This window comes from Lupinus angustifolius, chromosome LG13 (genome assembly GCF_001865875.1).
Source record: "Lupinus angustifolius cultivar Tanjil chromosome LG13, LupAngTanjil_v1.0, whole genome shotgun sequence".
NCBI lineage: Eukaryota > Viridiplantae > Streptophyta > Magnoliopsida > Fabales > Fabaceae > Lupinus > Lupinus angustifolius.
The window spans coordinates 13,840,846-13,860,082 of NC_032021.1; the positions used below are offsets into that span (position 1 = coordinate 13,840,846).

At 36.6% G+C, this 19,237-nt stretch overlaps 1 protein-coding gene across 4 annotated transcripts; it reads left to right on the top strand.

Moving 5' to 3' along the window:
* LOC109325642 (acylamino-acid-releasing enzyme-like) lies at positions 724-17,410 on the top strand. Of its 4 annotated transcripts, none has more exons than XM_019558120.1 (18): positions 724-862; positions 1,241-1,420; positions 2,128-2,431; positions 2,767-2,988; positions 3,071-3,289; positions 3,385-3,453; positions 5,241-5,379; positions 11,788-11,939; positions 12,033-12,115; positions 12,205-12,326; positions 12,429-12,507; positions 13,234-13,411; positions 15,148-15,208; positions 15,350-15,472; positions 16,400-16,597; positions 16,962-17,030; positions 17,150-17,226; positions 17,314-17,410. In XM_019558120.1, exons 2-18 carry the CDS (start codon positions 1,267-1,269, stop codon positions 17,375-17,377), a joined length of 2,313 nt encoding a protein of 770 aa, XP_019413665.1. In that variant the 5' UTR covers positions 724-862; positions 1,241-1,266; the 3' UTR covers positions 17,378-17,410. The 4 variants fall into 4 exon arrangements, with proteins under 4 accessions (XP_019413665.1, XP_019413668.1, XP_019413667.1 ...); XM_019558123.1 differs by having other exon boundaries at positions 746-897; positions 1,247-1,420; XM_019558122.1 differs by having other exon boundaries at positions 746-871.

The following is a 19,237-nucleotide window of genomic DNA, read 5'->3' on the forward strand; positions in this document are numbered from 1 at the left end:
TAATATGTATACACTGACATTGTAAGTAGTTTTTACACTGTTAGCAAATCTCCACCATTTATATGTTAACTATCATTGACTCTCAAACAAAATAATACAAATCAATTGTTGATGATGTACTGACAGTGTAAAAAACTTTACACTTCATCTAATAATTATTTTTATATATCGATTATTATAAAATATATAAGAAAAGTTAGTAACCCCTTGAGTACTAGAAAATATTTGCTATCCACAAATTGTGTAGACTTGGAATGGACAAGCACTACTCACCTGACCTCGCCATCCTAGGTAGCACATGTGGGTTGAACTAAGATTCTCTGTACAAAAAAAATATTGCATTCCTATTCGTGTCCAATCAAACCCATCCCGAGTCAACCATACTATCAAAAATGAATTAGTTCCTTAGCAAAAGATATTTCTCCAATTAGCACGTGTAAGTTGAATAAAGACTCTTTGTACAAAAAAGAATATTGTCTTCCTATTCATAACTAATTAAACTTCATATAATAATATAAAAATATTAGTCCATATTTTTATAATTTTTATTTCTAATTAATTGATAATTTTTAATGTAAAGAGAGAGAAAATAAAATAAGAACGAAGACATATGATCTCCATGAACCTACAACTTCGATCACAAAATATGCATCACTTATTTTTTATATATTAATTTTATATTTCCTGACTAATGAGTATCCATTGGGTTACTTTTGCCATCCCTCATAATTGGTGTCCAGCGTCATCTCAACCCCCGAGATTCCCTTCCTCCTTATTATTATTTATCACTCAACACATTATCTTTCTCTATCCTTCTCATTCTCACGCTCAACTCAACAATCACACCCATTTCTCTCATCAAGTAAGTCACGTAAAAATTCCCTTCTCATTCTCCACATTCACACTCAAATACTTCTACTTCTATTTCATTATACTTAAGCTAATTTATCTAATTTTTACAACAACAAAAAAATTGGCATATACTTAGATTTCGGAGTTGGATTTTAGAAGGAGAGAAACTAAACAAGCATATGAATGCCCTCCATTTCCCTCCAAAATCCAACTCGCAAATAGACCTTTAAACTATGTTCTAAGACACTTCAGTGTTTTACTTTTATTTTTTATTATATAGCTAAAGCAAAATTAGTTAATCAAATTCAAATCCATTATTTTGTTAATAAATTTAGATTATCATTCTCATCACCATTTTTTTTTGTTGCTTGTTTTTTATAATCCGTAGCAAAAGATTTTTAACGGTTTTTGGCTATGGAGAATCCAAAAGCTACTGAGCATAAAGAATTCCCGTTGGGGTTAGACGAATCGACAGAAGAAGAATATTTGAATCAGTCTATCTTGCTTCAAGAATTCAACGCTATCTCCAACATTGACAAGGCTTGGATTTTCAAATCCCAAGATGGTGGTGAGTGCATTCTAATATACTCCAAGTACATGGTTTTCTTTAGATTGCGGTTGCAGCTATATTTTGTTGACAATCGTAGGAAAATAAGGCCGATATGGCTGAGGTTGCTAGACTGACTTGCAGCATTGTCGGTTCAATTGTGGTTGCAGAATGCAATTTAAAACATCGCGCAAGTGTATTGTTAGCAACAGCTGAGATTTGTTGTTTTGTTTATTAAATAATATTCTGATATAATTTCATGACCTCTATGATTATAGAGTCCAGCATTATGTTTTTATTGGATTGACAGTAATACTCCTAGAAACTGTAAGGTTATTACTTAGTGACCATGAAGTCGTGAGTTCAAATCTTGGAAACAGTCTCTCTGCTTATGGGGTAAGGTTGCATACTATTCTCCCGAGATCTTATTAAGTGAGAGCCTCATGCACTAGGCCACTTTTTTTTACTGTAAAACTCATAGAAAACAACAAAAATCACACCTTATGGAGACAAGTTGAATGATAATTATTCCCTAAGGTAGTAAAATATTATCCTATTTACAATAGGGCATATGCAAAAAACATTAAACTAAGTTTAACTACTACAGAAAATAAGAGAATTGGGGGGAACTACTGTAACTGAATTCTTTATTAACTTATGATGGTTAGTAACTGCTTATATATTGCCAATAGTTCACTTCATAATTGTTTTTTTTCCTGTGCAAGCAGTCTCTCAGGTAATGTTTTCTATCAGCCAGCCAAACCTTTTGGCGAACAAGAGAAGGAAATTCATTCTATCCTCTACCATTCTCAAGGAGAGCAATGGTTCTGTGAGATTCCAATGGGCTCCGTTTCCTATAGAGTTGCCTGGAGTGTCCATAATGGTTCCATCCCCTTCTGGCTCAAAGCTTCTAGTAGTTCGAAACCCTGAGAGTGAAGGCCCTTCTCGCTTTGAAATATGGAATTCGTCTCACGTGGAGAAGGAGTTCCATGTTGCGCAATCGGTGCATGGTTCTGTATACACTGATGGATGGTAAATGAGAATGACAATTGTGTTTGGAATTATTAAAACTGTAACTAATTCGATTTGATTTAGAAATCAGTTCTCATGTTTGAAATCCCTTGTAAAAAAAAGAATGATAAATTGTTATAATTTCAATTTTTCCCTTGTCATTTTTCTCAACTATTCAATGTCAGTCTGGTACTGTTTTTGGCAATTTTGTGTCTGATAATAGTTGTTTGATTTCGAGTGTTTCACCATATTGTAACCTTAGAAGTAAAGCCACATGCTCTAGAAGATATAACTATACGACTAACCGGTACTTAAGACTTGTGCATTGAGAACCAGTGTCTTATTCTGTTGTATAGGTTTGAGGGAATTTCATGGAACTCAGATGAAACACGTATAGCATATGTAGCTGAGGTTCCATCCTCTGCAAAACCGGCATTCAATGGTCTGGGATACAAGAAAGGTGGGTCAACGGACAAAGATACTGGTAGCTGGAAAGGTCAAGGGGATTGGGAGGAGGACTGGGGAGAAACATATGCAGGCAAGAGGCAACCTGCACTATTTGTTATAAACATCACCAGGTTTTGTATACTTCATATTAATTCAATAATTAAATAGCATATTTTTAGATAGAAAATCCTAACTGGAACATTGATTTTACAGTGGAGAGGTACAAGCAGTCAAAGGAATAGACAGATCTTTGAGTGTTGGACAAGTTGTGTGGGCTCCATCAACTGAAGGCTTAGAACAATATTTGGTTTTTGTAGGATGGTCATTTGTGACAAGAAAACTTGGTATTAAGTACTGTTATAACAGACCTTGTGCATTATATGCTGTGAAAGCACCACACCATGAGTCAAAAGCTAATGAAACTGAGATTCAGTAAGTCACTTCAGGTTGATATTTTTTTTTTAAAAGTGCTCTTTTTTGTGAAGTTTGGTTTTTCTGAGCTGAACTATAAAGTTGTGTTCATGTAGCTCAACTGAAGATGTTCAAGCACTCAACCTAACTCAAACCATTAGCAGCGCTTTCTTTCCACGGTTCAGGTAAGCTATACTCTCATTCTCAGTTTCTTACCATAATACATCAAGGCCAGGCTTTGTTTTTTCATTTTCATAAACAAAACCTGCAATAATTTCCCCCCTTTTTGTATGCAAGGTAATAAGAAAATTAGCTAATAATGAAGTTTAAGGGGTTACCAGCTTGATGTGATTGATCTTTAACAAGTGGCAGGTAGCAAGGTAGTCAAAATCGAGATTCTAATTAGGATTGGGATGGGAGTCAAAGATCGTAAATATAGGATAGTAACACAACTCTTAAGATCCTACTTATCAATAGATATGTATGTGAACAAAATCATATGTATAAAAGTATTATAGATAAATCCAAATCCAAACTGAGCATAGATTACTAAAAACATAATTCCAAATCCAATCTCAAAACGTAAGTTAACTCCATGTTTCGCAACTAACTCAAACATTTCATAGTATTCATCACTCATTGCCACATTAAATGGAATGACATTGTTGTGAAAAACCTTTCAATAGCTTGGTTTGCTTCCTCTTTAATTCCCTTCTTAAACATGTTATTGATGGTGGATTGAGTGTTGATCCCTTTCTTCTTGAACAAGTATTCATTCTCTCTTCTCTTTTCACCAACTTTGGGCTGCCCCTGCTTGCTCATACTAAAAGAATTAGATTTGTTGAACAAATTTTGTTGCAAACCCATAACAGTCAGTAACATTTCCCTCTTCACATCATCACTCACAACAATACAAGGTTCAACATCCCGGTTAATTCTAGTTAGGTGACGCTTCAACCTATATGCTCCTCCGGTTACAACCATATCACAATATTTGCATTGGATTTTTCCTGTTTCCATCAACTGCAATCCCATACGTCCATGCTATTTTAATGGAAACAGAGAAGAGAAAATTTTAAAAGAAACAGAGAAGAGAAAATTTTAATAGAAACAGAGAAGGGAGAGTACCTTTGCATTTTAATGGAAATAGAGAAGAAATATTTTTAAGTCTTGAAACACTCCATAGCTATAATCGGGCCTAACTCCACTCCACAGCTAGCTCATGGGGAGGGTTGCCGAAGTTATATATGAATGGTTCACACCCCTCACATATTTAACAAATGTGGGACTTCATAACACTTAACACGCTCCCTCATGGTCAAGATCGGACATTTAATGGGTGGCCCAACATTGTGACAGACTCTGATACCATACTCTAGAGTAATTGGGTCTAATTCCACCTCAAAGGTAGCTCATACAGGTTGAACATGTACGGGACAAACCATTTATAATAATTTGGGCAACGTTCCTCCTATGATCTAGATTAGGCCCAATTATTTATCATGAAGAATATGAAAAAAATTAAAACTCTTTTGGAGCTATATTTCCTGAAACCAACATATTTTCATCATTATGAGTTTTTCTTGGATAATGTGTGTGAAAGCTTATGCTTTGATCGAAAGCTATCTGTAATCATTCCAAGTTCCTAACTTTTCCTTGGTTAGCGTCTGTTATGTCCCACATCTGATGGGTGTGTGAGCAAAGAGACCTTCATATTCAGTTGGGAAACACTCTTCCTTGAGCTAGCGTTTGAGGTGGAGTTAGACCAAGTTATTCTAATATTTCTTAAATGCTAAACACCTTCTCATTGGTTATTCTAATATTTCTTAAATGCTAAACTTTACCTTCTCGTTTTCACCACACTTGTTCATCCGTTTCTAGAAATTAAAGTGAATGAGTCACTAGTAATAAGTAAAATCTATGTACGTTTGTTTTCAATGGTCATGATTCTTGTACTTGAATATTCTACCAGCCCAGATGGAAAGTTTCTTGTGTTTTTGTCTTCAAGAAGTTCAGTTGATTCTGGAGCCCACTCTGCAACAAATTCACTTCACAGAATTGATTGGTCCAGTGATATAAAGCTGTCCCAATCTAGAAAAGTTTATGATGTGGTAACTTCTCATCTCTGCTCATTTTATCTGAATAATTTGCGTTGATTTTTAAGATATATTGTTGCTCTTGATTTTTTTTATTTCTTCTGTCATTGATTTTTTTTACTTCTCGGGTACATATCTGGAAGTATCATATGCGACACTTTTCTATTTTTGATGTATCTGGGCTTCTTAGATTTAAGTATTACAGTGTAAATTGCACTGGTGTGAATTGATCCCATATAAGGTGCCCCATTAAAGTCCTTCTGAAAATCTGGAATCTACACAATTGTTCTAAATATTTTATCTTTTAGACTTTTAATTGCAGTGGCTCAGTCTATGGCTGGTGTTGTGATGTTCCAAAGGAAGTATGCGCTAAACATACTTGAAACCAGCATATTGGATTTCCATCTTGGAGATATGCCTATGAATCCAAACCTCAAACTCTTGAATGGAGAACTGGGTTAGGCCGCTAGGGTACCAGACCCTGAGTCATGAGTGATATTGGAATCTTTCTGGGAAACTGAAATATGTGACTGTTACTTGACCACATATTTCCCTTTGTGTGATCTTCATTTGTCAGTTCATAAAAGCTCCGCATTACATGATTATCATCCTTAAATAATATTGTGCGGGGTCTATGATAAACGAAAACACAAGAAATAGATGCGGTGTTTGAGGACACATAACGGAATTTTACAACTTGCAAGTGAGAATGGACCAAGATTGGAGTTAATTAACAATAGTGGGGCACATGAGGGTCCACAAGAGAGAGAAGCTTGTGCATAACCAACTGGTGAGCTGATAACATTGGTATCCAAAAAGAACAATAGAGTAGATAGAATTGAAAAGAAATGCCCCTAAACTAGAATCAAGTTGATTATGCTAGGGTTCTAGAGAATTTTATTAGAGAAAGAGATGAATTACAATAGAAGATTGCATACAATGGATCCCTCAATCCTTTTCCCTCAACTGATTCTATAAGAAAGAACGAAGAAGAAGGATCTAGAAATTTAGACAGAAAGAGAGAAAAGTAATTCTATTATTTTCAAATTGTATTTTACAATAAGGATCAGGGTCCTTAATATAGAGAAGATACAATGCATGTGGGCCTAACAACCTACTAACAAACTCTAACTAAAAGCCCAACAAAATTAGCCACACAAGGAGGGGAGCACGTGCATTATTAACTAATGAACACTTCTAATAGATTCCTCAATCAGCTACTACAACAACCCATTAACTAACTTTCCCCCCAATGTTCTATTTATAGACATATCCCCTAACTAATACTAACTGCCTTAGGGGCATAGTAGTAATTCTGCTACCCCTTAAGCCAAACACCCCTATTTCCTCTCTTATATACATTCTTAATAATAGGCCTCCTTGGTTTTATCCTATCTTTCCAAAATTGACTTAAGAATAGAGGGTCTCTATCAGAAACTATGGATGAAGGGAATCCATATAACTTTACTACTTCCTTTAGAAAAACAGTGGCCACATCCTTGGCTGAATAAGGATGTCCTAGAGCATATACTTGCACATATTTAATGAGCCTATCCACAACAACAAAGATGGTATCCTTCCCTCTTACCTAAGGCAATCCCCCCTATGAAGTCCATTGAGACATCCTCTAGACTTGTTGAGGGATTGGCAGTGGCTGCATCAACCCTGCAAGAGACAAGGTAGAATATTTATTTCTCTGCCACACCTCACTTCTCCACGAAGTCCTTGATGTTTGACTTCATTCCTTCCCAGTATAGGAAACTAGCAATCTTTTTAAAAGTCCTAAAGTGTCCAAAATGACCCCCCATTAATGTCTCATGTCATTCTACCTTGATGATGGGTATCCTATTAGAATCTTTGGACAGGACTAACCTTCCTTTGTAGTAAAGCAACCCCCTTCTCAACTCATAGTTAGGATGGGCAGTGGGAGAGATTATCTTGTCTTGGATGATTTCCTTCCATTTAGGATCATGTTGTAGTTCCTCATTCCATGTGCCTACCTTCTCACTCGTTAGAACAAAAAGTGCAGAATACATGAGCGTGCTTGAAAGGGCATTTGCTACTGTGTTCTCCCACCCTGACTTGTATTGTATCTCAAAATCTAACCCTACCAACTTGACTGTCCACTTAAATTGTTCATCTGAAAACAACCTTTGTTCAGTCAAACATTTCAAACTTTTCTGGTCTGTCCTAATGATGAAGTGCTTGCCCATCAAATAGTGTCTCCACTTCTGAATTGCTTGGACTAAGGATATAAGTTTCCGTTCATACACAAATCTTTGTTGAGCCCTGGAAGATAACCCTTGACTCCAAAAACTCTGGGTTCTCCCACCCTGCATTAAGACCACTCCCAAACTCTTGCTAGAGGCATATGTCTCTACCACAAACTCCTTGTTGAAATAAGGCACTGCAAGTAAGGGTAGGTTTGCCATAGCAGCCTTCAACTTTTCAAAGGCTAGAGTAGATTCCTCAGTCCACTTAAAAGCATCCTTCTTGAGTAAGTTGGTGAGTGGCTTAGCAATCTTGTTATAATCCCTAACAAATCTTCTATAGTATCCTGTTAGACCTAGGAACCCCCTCAGTTCCTTAAGATTTGTAGATTGAGGCCAAGTCTTCATATCTTCAACCTTGGACAAGTCAACAGAGAAACCCTCTCTCCAGAAATGATGTGCTCCAAATATTCAATGTTTTGCTGGCCAAAGCTATATTTTTTCTGATTGGCTTTTAAATAATTCTCTTCTAGCAAAGTCAAGACAACTTGCAAATGGTGGACATAAGTAGTCATATAAGGACTGAACCAGTATGTCATAAAAAAAAACAAGGGTGAACTTCCTTAAGTAAGGTCTTAAGATGTCTTTCATTAAAGAATGGAAGGTGGAAGGGGCATTGGCCAGCCCAAATGGCATGACCAGGATCACATAGTGACTTTCATGAGTTCTGAAAGCTGTTTTCTCAACATCCTCTTCCCTCATCCTTATTTGGTGATATCCTGATTTGAGATCTAACTTGGAAAATACTCTGGCTGCTCCAATTTCATCTAGAAATTCTTCTACTAGTGGTATGGGAAACTTGTTAAGCATTGTAATCTTATTTAGAGCCCTATAGTCTATACAAAATCTCCATCCCTAATCCTTCTTCTTCACCAAGATTATAGGACTAGAGTATGGGCTTTAACTGGGCCTAATCACCCTAGCTCCCAACATTTCAGCAACCAACCTTTCCACTTCAGCCTTCTAGCAGTATGGACACCTATAGGGTCTGATGTTAGGAATTTGAGCCCCTTCCTTCAAGTAGACGACATGGTCATGCCTCCTACATGGTGGCAGACCTTGAGGATCCCGAAATACCCCTTAATACTGTTGAAGCACCCCCTGCAATTCTGTTGGAACCGTATTTGTAGATTGAGCTAGTTGTTGATTATTACACTGAATCAACAAACCCTTTCCCTCCTCCTTTAGAACCTACATGAAGGCTCCTAATGACAACTCTATTCTGGTCAGAGCAGGGTTTCCTACTAATGTGATTATTGAATTCCCCTTCTTGATGTTCAAGACCATCTTCCCAAAGTCAGCCTTAACTTCCCTCAACCCTGCTAGCCACCCAAGACCTAGAACCAAATCCACACCCTTCAACCCAAACAAATAGAAGTCCTGGACCACATCTAATTCCCGTAGGAAAAGCTTGAGTTGAGTAAACTTACCCTTGCACCTCACCTAATGACCATCCCCCACTTCAACCACATCAACTGGAATTTATCCACCAAGTCCCTTGCAATGAAATTGTGGGAGGCTCCACAACCTATCATCACTACCACTAGTCTCTTGTCAAGCATCCCTCCTATCTTCCATGATCTAGTGGATGTTAACCCCTTTATAGAATAAAGGGACAATTGCAGGGAATTGAAAGCTTCCTTCTCTTGCCCTTCTTCTATCTCCCCTTCATAGCCTTCTTCCTCCCCAAGGATAAGCATCCTCAGATGCTTATTTTTACAGATGTGATCCCTAGTGAAGGGCTCATCACATCTGAAGCATAAGCCCTTTTCCCTCTTTTCCTTCATTTCCACACTAGTGAGTCTCCTGTAAGCCCCTTTTCCCTTAGAATTGTCTGTTTTTGGCAAACTCGTATTGCTTCCACAACATATCCCACATATGACCCTTCTCTTCTGCTATTGCTGATGGAAGATTGCTCCAATGACACCACCTTAATATAGGAGGGGCCCTGATCTCACATAACCAGAACTGTTTTTCCTATTAATCACCACATTTTTCTATTCAATATGGAGAGCCTTTTGGATGACCTCAGATAGAGTCTCCAGCTCACATACCTTTACTTTTGCCCTTACCTCCTCTTTCAACCCATTAAGAAAAATTCCCTTCACAAAATCATGATTAACCTCTTGTAGAACACCAACATACTTCTCAAAATCCTCAATGTATGACTCTACACTACCCTCTTGTTTCAAAGATGATAACAATTCAAAAGGATTTTGTATCATAAAGGGTTGAAATCTTCTTACCACTGCTATTTTGAAACTACTCCAAGTTGGGGATGGATTGCAATGTTCCAACCATTGAAACCAGCTAAGGGCTTTCTCTTCCGACGCAACTAGGGTGGCTTGCATCTTCTCTTCGTTAGAAACAACCCTCATCGCGAAGTACCTCTCCAATTTTTGAATCCACCTATACGCATCATCCCCAAGGAAAACAGGATTTCCAGTTGCCATTTGTCTTGGTTCTGGTGTGGTTTGGGGCTTTCAACTTCCTCATCATTATCGCCACTCCTACCAACATAATTCTCCTCCCTGGAAATGCCCAATTTCATGGCTATAGCTTCGAGGATTTCTTCAGTTTTCTTGGTACATGTCTTGTTCAATTCTACCCTTATATGCAACTCCTCCCTCTCTTGATGTATTCCTTCACGTTCCTGGGTCCAACTATCGTTGTCTCTGGCCATGGTTCTGGTTGATACCATACGTATAGTTCAGCAGCAAGAAATCGTGGATTTTCCCCTCCCTCATGCACTAGAATTAGTGCTCTGATACCAGTGATAACACTGGTATCCAGAAAGAACAATAGAGTGGATAAAATTGAAAAGAAATGCCCCTAAACCAGAATCTCGTTGATTCTGCTAGGGTTCTAGAGAATTTTATTAGAGAAATAGATGAATTACAATAGAAGATTGCATACAATGGATCCCTCGACTGATTCCTCAATCAGCCTACCTAACACTAACTGCCTTAGGGGCATAGTAGTAATTCTGTTACCCCTTAAGCCAAACACCCCTCTTTCCTCTCTTATATACATTCTTAATAATAGGCCTCCTTGGTCTTATCCTATCATGAGCTGGCACATAGTGAAAGAAGAGAGGGAAGATTTGGTATCACATTTGAAGGACCAATGAGAAGAAGGCTGCACATAACCAACTGGTTGGTTGAGCTGGAAGAGGGTGAATTGATAGAGGGAAGATTTGGGGAATAATACTCAAAGGAAGGTCTGAGGGGGCATAAAGAGCAGACAGGGGGTCTGGGCTTCTGTATCTAAAGAAGAAGCTCCTTGTGCTTTCTTCCTTTCTTACAGTTCAGCAGTTCCTAACTTCCTGGTTTATACTTTAGAGCTATATCACTGACTGTAAGGAGCTAGCCTCCATTGTTCTACAAATCAAATTGCAGTTTATACCATCTGTGGACCCTCAACTTCGAGCTACTGCCTGTTAGTGGAGGAAACCTAGTATTTTGAACAAGAAAGAATAAGAAACAAGATGTTGTTACTAGGTTAAGTGCAGAAATAGAATAATTCTACACAGCGAATAATACTATTTGCTTTTAGCAAAGCAAGCATGAATTGACCCCAAGTAAGGTAGTTTTTCTCACTTAGCTTGGTGGTTGGAAGGGGAAGAGAAAACAAAGGAGAAACAACTTGAAGAGGATGAGCAGGATATGAAGCTATGGCCATGGAGGTGATTGATACCATGTAAAACCGTAAAACTAAACTGAATATGAGAGAGAGAGAAACAGAATATGGAAACTGAATTGTATTGAATGAATAGTTTCTTGAATACAATTGGAGAGCCTTTCCCTTTATATAGGAGAAGGGAAACTTTTAAGAGAAGCTACTATAGGAGGTGACGTGTAACAGAGGTCACCTCCTCAACTTAGTAACTGAAAACAGAAAGGTAACTGACAGTTACTAGCCTAATTGTTAAGCCTATTGCTTATTCTCTAATACGCAGACATTGACAATCTTTGAACTCATGGATGGAGCAGCTACATCAACTTCCTACCTTTAAATGATTAAAATTTGTCAAATTAGCAAAAGATCAAAATTTGATTTTAGATTTTGTTTGCTGCGTGGTAAGTGCTTTTTACTTTCTGAATGAAATTCTAATTAACTATTGTGATTATTGTATCAATTTCAATCTCCGAAGATTCCAGTTGTGGCGTGTGCTGAAGATGGCTCTTTCCCGGGACTCTATTGTTTCAGTATCCTTAGTGGTCCATGGCTTTCTGATGGCTACACTTTGATTATATCCTCTATCTGGAACAGCAGACAAATTTTACTTTCTGTCAATGTATTGAGGTAAAAATAACTGTAGGGGTGCATTTTTGTTCTGTTTGTGAAAACCTTTATGCAAAACATAATGCTTACTCCTTCCATTTTCATTTAATACAGTGGAGAAATATCACGTATCACCCCCAATGATTCAAACTTCTCGTGGGGTCTCCTTGCCTTGGATGGGAACAATATTCTTGCTGGTAACATTTAGTGCTCAGTTTATCTTTGACTTGGTCTGTTGAAGTGAAGACATATATTACTTTATTTTAACTTGTAAAACTTTATGCAGTTTCTAGCAGTCCAGTAGATGTTCCTCAAGTCAAGTATGGGGTCATTGTAGAGAAGTCAAACAATACTAATGAATGGAGTTGGTCAAATGTATCAGATCCCATATTTAAATGCTCCGACAAGGTTTTAGTTAATTTGCTTTTTTGTATGTTTGTATGGATCCTTTTTGCAAATAATAGTAATCCTGTATGATTCTCAAAGTGTACTGTCGGACTTTGGCTACAGGTTAGGTCTTTGGTGTCCTCTCTTACGTTTAGTGTAATAAAGATCTCAGTGAAGGATGCTTCTGTGAGCCTAACAAAAGGTATTTGACTTTTGGTCTTTAGGGTACTAGTAAATGCACATAAATTTCTAAGGGTTTGTTTGTGAGTTGGGTTTTGTAAGGGAAAGAAAGGAAAGGGAAGGCTTTGGAACCACCTCATAAGTGTATTTCATGACTCTGAAGCCTTCCCTTTCTCTTCCTTCCCCTCCAAAACTGAACTCACAGACGGACCCTGAATGTAACTCTCATGTTCTGTTTACCACAATTTTACCATAAATAATGTAACTCTCAATACCCATTACGTGTGTGGATCACATGCCATGACAATCTCATGTAACAATTTGTGACATTAGTCTGCAGAAAATATATTTGCACATTACCAGAAATAACAGTAAAAAATAATGTTTATTGGATGTCTAATGTTGCTTAGTGTACTCTTCTGTCTCCTCGTGCCGACCTCCATAAAAAACAAAAACAAGCCTCTGTTGCAAGAAGATAACATTATTAATATCTAAGTAGGGAATCACCTTGCTGAAACCCACATTTAGAAAAGCTTAATTGTAAGGTTGAAAACACATTAAAAGGATAAGTTGTTTTTCTGAATTGCTTGAGCAATTTGTGCACTTAGTCATTTCTGTTTATAATTCAAGACTGCATAAATAAACCCCTTAATAGGACTGGAGTTTGGCAATCTTGGTTATACTGAGTTTTCTTGAGGAATTAATTTTCATTTATGATCTTGCTGTTTCATTTCAAATTCTATTTCAGGTGCTAGTAAACCTTATGAAGCAATATTTGTGTCATCAAAAGCTAAGAAAAATGACACATGTGATCCACTAATTGTGATCCTTCATGGCGGACCACACACTGTCTCATTGACTAGCTTTTCTAAGTCATATGCCTTTCTTTCTTCACTTGGATATAGCTTGTTGATTGTAAACTACAGGTAAATGATATCCTCTTGATGTCCAAACATTTAGTCAAAACCTGACTTTTTAAATTCATGATGGTTTTTATGCTTTCCCTCATATTCTTGTTGAGCCTTTACAAAGTGGTTCATCAAATGATGGATTCTTATTCTCACACTGATGCTGATACAGGTAAGTACTAGCACATTTTAGTATACCATAGTAATCGGTTGCTTGCGCTGGGTTTATAAATTTATGTGCAGTAGACCTGGAGTTAGCTTATGTGGAGTTCCATTTACAGACTTGGATTTTTTTGTCGATAAAAGAAGAAAAGAAGGTAACATAGAAAGAATATATTAAAAGAGAAGGGTTCCTCTTTAACATAAAATCCGAACACAAAAGACATAGAATATATAAAAACATGAATGAAGCGAAGCTACCCAAATCTTCTACATATCATCTGTTAGGGAAGTCACCTAGAAGTGATCATGTGGTTTTTACACCAAATAAAAGCCAATAACCTAATTTTATCCCAAATCAGCTGCTAATTGAAATTAATATCCTTAATGCATGACCTACTTTTGCATAGATTGCACATATCCACTAAGACTTGGCTTCCTCTCTTCTACCGAAGCCATTGAAGCTAATCATCAAAAAATTGTCCAAGTATCTAGGGCACACCAAACATGGAACAAAAATGACCATCAGAACAACGTAAGAATAGATGAGAAACTGATTCTTGAGTTTGCACCTCACATGAAGGTACAACATATGTTATCTGGGGATTTTCAAGATGGAAGGTTACTCTATTCAATTAACGTGTTAGAATTTGGAAGAAAAAATGAACGAAAACACCCTAGAAGGATCACTAGACTACTTTTATCTGGATGAGAGGACAAAACAATAGAGTAAAGCAGGCACAAAAGAGAAGACTAAAATTCTTAAGATCCCCTATCATTTGATTAATGAGGTCCCAAAGTAAAATCATCATATCAATATAGCGGATAGTGGGATGGCTGTATATCGAAGATAGCAGATACAGTGTAATCTGCAATTATCAGCAAGAAATAGTCTGATACTTTTTTAATTCACGTATAAATACACAAATATCATTTTGAAATAGTCTAATCAATTGAAAAAGATTAGGTGAACAAAGGATTTTTCCGCTCATAACGTTAGAGATCGACATCGTGATGCCTTCTATTGAACTGTAGTTACTCTCTGCCACTCCTGCTACAGGAAAACATGTGATTGGCTGGCATAGATATAAGCTGCAGATATGTACCACCACACTGCTATATTGCAGTATTGGCTACCCTGTATTATGGTTGCTAGCCTTCTGACCTGGGATCATGAGCTCAAATCCTAGAAATAGTTTCCGTTTGCAGTCAATGGTGATAAGGCTAGGTACATCTACCTTCCCTAGACCATACTAGATGGGAACCTCGGGCATTGGGCCACCCTTTTTTCATATGTCATGATTCCATACCCTAGCCTAATGCTCCTACTTGTATTAATAATCAGGACAAGTATATATACTACTAGTACAAGTCCAACACACTAATAATAAGTGTAATGCTAATATTCTAAGAAATAGTCTGTTATATCCAAAAGGCTTTTATTTATAAAAGAATTATAATGCCATTTGCCTTCCCGGTAATGAGATAACAAGTGATTCCACATGACTTGAAGTCTGTTTAGATATCCAATTGTAGTTGAAGAAATGTCTAGTACCAGTCTTTTTCAATGCTTCTCACATGATAATATTTCTCAGAGGCTCATTAGGATTTGGTGAGGAAGCCGTACAATCTCTTCTAGGGAAAATTGGTTCCCAGGTATTTCTTGGTTATTTACTTGTAATTTTGAATTTATAAATGGTTTTCTGATTTCAGCTCTACTTTGTAAGCAAGTTCCAAAACTATTATGGCTTAATTTATTGTTGGAGTTGGATCTTGATCTTTGTTTGCCATGTGCAGGATGTCAACGATGTACTTACTGCCATTGATCATGTAATTAACTTGGGGCTTGCGAGTCCATCAAAGATTGCTGTGCTAGGTGGTTCACATGGTGGCTTTCTGACAACCCACTTGATTGGCCAGGTGTGTTAACTCCACATACTGTGATACAAATGTTTCTATAGCCTCCAAAGGCACTATTTCGATCCTTTTCTCCTCAGCAATTGTGTAAAATTTGAAGAACTCGTTGACTTGATGCATACTATAGGTGATCTCTAGATGTTAAGATGATGGTACCTTCTCGCCCCCATCCATTAAGCCCACCAAGCTACCTCGGCCACCAACTGTCACTTTGTCCATCAACACTCTGCAGCCTACACTCCTATTTTCGAAGGCCAGTCACCACCATTGCTATTTTCTTTAACGTTAGTTGGCATGGGCAGTTGATCAGACAGCTTACTGCTGGCTCAATGAAATAGTTCAACGACCATCCCCCTCCTTGGCCTATGCTTTGTTGGTTGGGTGGTTCGCACCCCCAATCAGATCTTCTATCAACACCTTAGCAATAGGAATTCTACTTGGGTTGGGATTTTGAACCTAAAATATGTCTCTTCCTGAGTAAGCGAGCCTCATAGTAGCCCTTCAAAAGAAGAAAATTCGATATCCTCAGAATTGCATAAACTATAGAAATGAAATCCCCCCTTTCCCAGAATTTAGAGCCCATGTCTCAAAGACGTAAATCACCCAATAATCCTCACTTCTCTTTCTCTGACACCCTCCACCTTATATAACCGATTTTTCCTTATGCATTATAGCATAGTTAATTTTTCTCTTTCTTCCACATGTCACTGTAAACTTGCCAGAACCTCGGCCCATTGACTTAGGTTGCCAATTGGCCCAAGTCTATCAACCTGAAACTGGAAATCAGAGACTTGAACTGAATAATTCATTGACTATAGGCCATGAATTGGTGTAACTTTGTCTTTTTGAACTATTTTTTATTGCAATGTAGATTGTGGCTATTATTTAAACATTATTCACAGTTTTATCAAGTCTTTCTAATTGCTGTAGGCACCAGAGAAGTTTGTTGCAGCAGCTGCTAGAAACCCTGTTTGTAACCTTGCACTGATGACTGGTACAACTGATATCCCTGATTGGTGCTATGCAGAGACTTATGGGACCATTGGAAGTGAAAAGTTTACTGAAGCACCATCAGTAGATGATCTAACTCAATTTTATAGCAAGTCTCCTATTTCACACATCTCAAAGGTCTGTTCACCAAAATAAACTTTTCACTCATTGAAATGTGCTAATATTTTTGTGTGTAAAAAAAGCACATTCCAATAAAAATAATTTCTACATGCCTTTATTTGCGGCTTAATATTTCAAGGGAATTACATTAACTGATAGGATCATAGGATATTTCATTGGCAATAAACCAATATTGTTTGGAACTTTATTTAATTTATTCATTATTTCCTCTCATTCCTTTTTATTTATTTGTTTTCGTCACTCCTCTTTCCTTTGAAATGCTTGATGAAAGTTTACAATACTTCAAATACTATTTATAGTATTTCAGTTTGATTGCAGTTAAAATTGTAGCACTAGCTTCATGCTTTGATGATGTTTGCAGGTGAAAACACCAACCCTTTTGCTATTAGGTGCACAAGATCTTCGTGTTCCAGTTACTAATGGACTGCAAGTAAGTATTCTTGTCTCAGTCTGAGTTTGATAGTTTAAACAAAGAACTGTGACTCTTTTGTGATTGCCTTTTAAACCAGAGAGCTCTGATAGAGAAACCCATATTGTTTAAATCTGTAGTATGCACGGGCTTTACGAGAAAAAGGTGTACCGCATAAAGTCATCGTGTTTCCGAATGATGTTCATGGAATCGATAGGTAAACAAATAAACATAAATATCTCTCTTCATTCTTCAGTCTACATATAACTGTAATTGATAATATGATGTTCTTATTTTTGTGCAGGCCACAATCTGACTTTGAAAGCTTCCTTAACATTGGGGTGTGGTTCAATAAGTATTGCAAATGAACAGAATTTCCAGAGTTGTTATTGTATCATATGCATTGCTGAACTTTCAAGTGCTGTGGAGCATACTGGTTTTTTCATTTAGAAAAGAAAGTGAAGTGAACTATAACTTGTTGGTTTTATGAGAGACCAGCATTTACTTTGTGTACAAACATTAGAGTTGCTTTTCAAAATCATTACTTTGGGAAGTTTTCATTGAGAGATTTGTAATTTGAAATGCTTGAGAGATGATCTTTGAATTATATATACATTACAAAATCAATGAAAGATAACAAATAAATGAGATATGATTTCATAGAAATATAACAATAGAAAGATTTTGATTTGAGAAAGCAAGTAGTTTTGGATATTCCAAATGGTTAAATAAGTACTTATTGGCTAAATATTAGCTGTCCCAATTTTTGTTTCATAAAAATAAGAAAGGTTTAATTAAGACTTAAAGGGTAAATATTCGATTTCAATTAATCTATTATGGACTCATTAATGGAGGATTCCCTTTCCAAAAAAAGGTGTCCAAGGTCTCCCTACAAGTAGAGGAGATAAACAACACATTCATACACATAAATATAAAAATAGAGAGAAGTCCCAAAAACAAAGAAAAGACACATAAATGTAGGAGAAATGGCTAAATCCTCTTAAAAGCAAAATTGACAGTTAATAATTCTTTCTGCTCTGCTATTGTTTTCCTCCATTCCATTCACTTTTTTTCAAATGCAATTTACGCCATCTAATCCTTGAACTAATTGTTTTCTTATAATCATGAGTATCCTCTTTCTTAAACTCAAAAAATAATGTGTCTAGTCCAAATACGATTTAATTCAAATATCTTTTTCTTTTATATAAAAAATAAACAAATGAATTAATTAATCATTTTGAGAATAGTAGTCAAGTCGTTGCATGCGTCATTCCTTCCTTTCCATCTGAAGCAGAAAGTCGAGCTAGGATTACCATTGTATCTTTGTTATTAATTTCATTTATTTCTATGAAAATAATTAAAAGGTTTTATCCCTCTAATTAATTTATGGAATTTGAAAGAATCGGGTGTCATGTCTTCCTTTCTACCGAAGCAAAAAGTTTGGTCTACATATATGTTAATCTTTCTCTAGTTTGAAAATCATTCTATAGCTTAGCATTAAAACTTGTATTTGTGTCTTTGTCATAATGATATGTGTACATAATACTTGATTTTTACACAACCTAAAAGCTGTTGAAGTTAGATAGGTTTTAATTCAAGTTGTAATTGTTTAGTAGTGTTTTTGTTGTTGATAGTTGAAACTTACTATTTTAGGAAATCTGTTTGAAATTCAGTTATGACAAGTTTACTATAAAAGGCAAGTTTCCATTTGCTATGAATGCAATTGAGGAATATTCTAGTTAACTTTCTCATCTTCTCTGTAACTCACAATCACTTCATTTTCTCTTCATCTTTCATTCTCCTAAATTCTGTTTTCGTGTTGTGTGGCAAGCCAAAGGCTCCAACAAATTTGGTATCAGAGCAAAGGCAAATCAAGGTCCTGTGGGAATCGAATTGCAAAATCTGATCTGATTGAAAGGGAGTTGAGATAGCTGTGTGTGAATCAACTGGTTGGAGAAGAAGCTTGACAAAAGCAGAACAGTGAAAGAGTTGAAGGATGAGTGGAAACAACAATAATCTTCAAGCAATGGGGCTTCCTATTCTTACCAACAAGAATTGGGATAGATGACAAACTCAGATGAAGGTTCTGTTTCGATATCAAGAAGTCATTGAGGTTGTACAAGATGGAGTCTTGTCACCAGATCAATCAGAAGCACAAAAGAAAGATAACAAAACTTTGTTTCTGATCCACCAATGTGTGGATGATGTTCACTTTGAGAAGATACAAA

What these genes read in the sequence shown, in the direction of transcription:
- LOC109325642 (XM_019558120.1), top strand. Translation starts at nt 1,267, where the DNA reads ATGGAGAATCCAAAAGCTACTGAGCATAAAGAATTCCCGTTGGGGTTA. An exon ending in TTTCAAATCCCAAGATGGTG is followed by an intron (nt 1,421 to 2,127) that starts GTGAGTGCATTC and finishes CTGTGCAAGCAG; the next exon opens with TCTCTCAGGTAATGTTTTCT. An exon ending in TGGGAACAATATTCTTGCTG is followed by an intron (nt 12,116 to 12,204) that starts GTAACATTTAGT and finishes AACTTTATGCAG; the next exon opens with TTTCTAGCAGTCCAGTAGAT.